The following is a 4,188-nucleotide window of genomic DNA, read 5'->3' on the forward strand; positions in this document are numbered from 1 at the left end:
AGATGGGGTTTCACCATGATGGCCAGGCTGGTCTTGAACTCCTGACCTCGGGTGATCCACCCACCTCAGCCTTCCAAAGTGCTAGGATTATAGGCGTGAGCCACCACGCCCGGCCAGAATCATCTTTTTATAATAAATTTAATCATATCAGTCCTCTATTTAAAAACTTCTATCCAAATCCATCACCCACATGACAATTCAAACTCCTGCGCATGCTGTGTAACACCTCTATGTTCAGAATCCAGCCTAACTTTCAAGCTTAGCATCTGCCACTCCCAAACTCTACTTCCTTTGCCCATTCTCTCATCACTCAACTGCTTTTTCTTGAACATTCCACGTTCTTTCACACCTGTCTTTGATTTGCTCTTTTTCTAGCCTAGAATACAGTTTTCTCACTTCTCTGCCTACTTCAATATTCAGTTCAAATTCTACTATTCCCTTCTTTGTGCTCCCATAGCACTTATAAGTTATCTATTTAACATGCAGTTAAATATTTTATTTCCTGTCTTAATTTTTATCATGCTGTGAACACTTCATGTCCCTTTTTTTTTTTTTTTAAACACTCAGTCTCGCTCTTGTCTGCCATGCTGGAGTGCAATGGTGTCATCTCAGCTCACCGTAATCTCTGCCTCCAGGTTCAAGTGACTCTCCTGCCTCAGCTTCCTGAGTAGCTGGGAATACAAGTGCGTGCCACCATGCCTGGCTCATTGTTTTTGTAGTTTTAGTAGAGACAGGGTTTCACCATATTGGACAGGCTGGTCCAACTGCTGACCTCAGGTGATCCACCTGCCTCGGCCTCCCAAAGTGCTGGGATTATAGGTGTGAGCCACCGCGCCTGGCCCATGTCCTATTAATTTTTATATTCCCTGTCCTATTGTTCCCTGTTTTAAGAAATTAACGGACAGGCCAGGCACAGTGGTATGCACCTGTAATCTCAGCACTTTGGGAGGCTGAGGCAGACAGATCATGAGGTCAGGAGTTTGAGACCAGTCTGGCCAACATAGTGAGACCCTGTCTCTACTAAGAATACAAAAATTAGCTGGGTATGGTGGCATGAGCCTGTAGTCCAAGCTACTCGGGAGGCTGACACAGGAGAATCGCTTAAACCCAGGATGCAGAGGTTGCCCTAAGTCAAGATCTTGCCACTGCACTCCAGCCTGGGCAACAAAGCAAGACTCCATCTCAAAAATAATAATAATAATAATAATAAGCTGGGCATGGTGGTGTGCACCTGTTGTCCCAGCTGCTTGGGAGGCTAAGGTGGAAGAATCCCTTGAACCCAGGAAATCAAGGCTGCAGTGAGTTGAGATCATGCCACTGTACTCCAACCTGGGCAAAAGAGTGAGACTCTGCCACACAAAAAACAAAACAAAACAAAACAAAACAAAACAGGACAAAATCATTACAGTTAATTTTAAATTCTGAAGTGGTTTCCTTGTCACTCAATATGCTTTAGAGCTTCATAGATGGTCCCCAATTTATAAAGGGGTTCAACAGTTTTCCAGCTTTGCCATGGTGTGAAAGTGATCTGACTTATTATGGGGTTACATCTGCATCCAATGTAATCCTATCAGGGAGCATCTATATACTGTCTCACATCAGTTGATGAATATTCAGAAAACATAGAGTAGCTTTTAATATTTTCCCAAGTCAAGTTTAATTAGAAAAGGAAATTTTCATGGAGAAAAAAACATTCTAAAGACAAATAAACATTTTTAGTACTAGCCACAACATGGGTCTTTAATCACCATGAATAATTCAGGGCTTTATAGAATATATATATATATATATACACACACACATATATATGTATTTTTTTTGCTTTTGTTCTGTCTTTTTTTTTGAGATGGCGTCTCGCTCTCGTTGGCCAGGCTGGAGTGCAATGGTGTGATTTCGGCTAACTGCAATATCCACCTCCCAGGTTCAAGTGATTCTCCTGCCTCAGCCTCCCAAGTAGCTGGGATTACAGGCATGTACCACCATGCCCAGCTAATTTGTGTATTTTTAGTAGAGATGGGGTTTCTCCATGTTAGGTTGGTCTAGAATTCTCAACCTCAGGTGATCCGCCTGCCTTGGTCTCTCAAAGTGCTGGGATTACAGGCATGAGCCGCCTCGCCTGGCCTTTTCTTCCTCTTTTTTTTTTTTTTCTGAGACAGAGTCTCACATTGTCGCTGGGGATGGTGTGCAGTGGTGCAATCGTAGCTCACTGCAACCTCCGCCTCCTGGGTTCAGGCAATTCTCTTGCCTCAGCCTCCCAAGTAGCTGCGATTACAGGCATGAGCCACCACATCCAACTAATTTTTTGTATTTTTAGTAGAGGTGAGGTTTCACTATGTTGGTCAAGCTGGTCTCGAACTCCTGACCTCATGATCCACCTGCCTTGGCCTCCCAAAGTGCTGGGATTACAGGCATGTGCTACTGTGCCTGGCATACACGTGTATTTTAAAGATACTAATGACACTGAATCACAAGATTGAGACATATTAGAAGTACTATTTTAAGAAGATAGGAAAAATTAAGTTTTGATTCAATTCCTACAAAAAAAATCCTTAACTTCAATTGAAGTATAAGCTGGAGAGTATAAAAGAGTATAAAAAGAACCACACCTGGAGGATGACCAAAATCTCAGCACTGTTTTTCTCCAGAGCTATGTCAAAGGCAGATTTATCAAATTTGCTGAAAGCATGGACATCAGCTCCATATTTGATAAGTAACTCTACGACATCTCGATGGTGGCGCTCTGTGGCCCAGTGTAAAGCTGTCATCTTCAGCATGTCCTTGGCATTCACATCTGCACCATTCTGTCACAGAAAAGCATTTTTTTTTTTAATACACAGTGGTTATAGTAGCACAGGTGCAACATCCCATCATCAAATACAGAGGATTTCCATAGAGATTACATACTCAAATCTAGATCCCATTTAAGGAATATCAAAGGGAAAAACATTTCTCAAATTCTCCTAACTGCTGACAGACGAGTGGGTTTCAATGCGTGGGTCCTCTAAGGACGCTGAGAAATTAGACAGATGGAAGAGGAAGAGAGAAAGAACAGATTTTGTTGCATTATTAACAGAAAGACAAGTGCCTGAAAAAATAGGCATAAGTGCAGATAATATCTTCGGAAAGGGAAAGAAGAAAAATAAGTCTGTTTAGGCTTTAAAAAATTAGAAAAGCTTCAGCTCAAGAGTTTGAGACAAGCCTGGGCAACAGGGTGAAACCCCATCTCCACAAAAAATTCAAAACATTAGCCAGGTATGGTAGTATGTGCCTGTGGTCCCAGCTACTGGGGAGGCTGAGGTGAGAGGATCTCTTGAGCCTGGGAGGTGGAGATTGCAGTGAGCTGACATCGCACCACTGCACTCCAGCCTGGGCAATAGGGTAAAATCCCCATCTCCAAAATAATAATAATAATAATAATAAGTTGGAAAACTAGGCTGGGCACAATGGCTCATGCCTATTATCCCAGCACTTTGGAAGGCCAAGGATGGAGGGATCACTTGAAGCCAAAAGTTTAAGATCAGCCCAGTCAACATAGTGAGACTTCATCTTTATTTAAAAAAAAATATATGATTTCAAGAAAATTAGAAAACTGGCTAGGCACAGTAACCCCACACCTGTAATCTCAGTGCTTTGGGAGGCTGAGGTAGGAGAATTGCTTGAGGCCAGGAGTTCAAAGCCAGCCTGAACTGGGCAATACAATTAGACCCTATTCTTTACAAAAAATAAAAATATATTAGCTGGGCATGGTGATGCATGCCTATAGTCCTAGCCATCTGGGAGGCTGGGGCAGTAGAATTGATTGAACCCAGGTGTTGAAAGCTGCGGCGAGCTATGAACATGCCACTGCTCTCTAGCCTGGGCAACAGAGTGAGCCCATCTCAAATTTTTAAAAAATTGTCTTAGGGCTGGGCGCAGTGGCTCAAACCTGTAATCCCCGCACTTTGCGAGACTGAGGTGAGTGGATCACGAGGTCAGAAGCCTGGCCAATATAGTGAAACCCTGTCTCTACTAAAAATGCAAAAAAATTAGTCAGGCGTGGCGGCGGGCGCCTATAATCTCAGCTACTTGGGAAGCTGAAGCAAGAGGATAGCCTGAACCAGGGATGCGGAAGTTGCAATGAGCCAAAATCACGCTACTACACTCCAGCCTGGAAGACAGTGCAATACTTTGTCTTAAAAAAAAAAAAAA

The 4,188-nt window shown here is 42.9% G+C and overlaps 1 protein-coding gene across 4 annotated transcripts in view; it reads right to left on the reverse strand.

Moving 5' to 3' along the window:
* GABPB2 (GA binding protein transcription factor subunit beta 2) overlaps positions 1–3,196 on the reverse strand; it is a 35,954-nt gene extending 32,758 nt beyond the window's left edge. The window contains exon 1 of one of the 4 annotated variants that reach the window (XM_017546326.2): positions 2,607–3,196. In XM_017546326.2, the coding sequence (XP_017401815.1) occupies positions 2,607–2,774 (168 nt within the window). In that variant the 5' untranslated portion in view covers positions 2,775–3,196. The remainder of the gene's footprint in view (positions 1–2,606) is intronic. The other 3 variants (XM_017546324.2, XM_017546327.2, XM_017546323.2) reach the window with 3 other exon arrangements.
* Between the last annotated feature and the right edge of the window lie 992 nt (positions 3,197–4,188).

The sequence above is a fragment of the Cebus imitator genome, unplaced genomic scaffold, assembly GCF_001604975.1.
Source record: "Cebus imitator isolate Cc_AM_T3 unplaced genomic scaffold, Cebus_imitator-1.0 Scaffold188, whole genome shotgun sequence".
NCBI lineage: Eukaryota > Metazoa > Chordata > Mammalia > Primates > Cebidae > Cebus > Cebus imitator.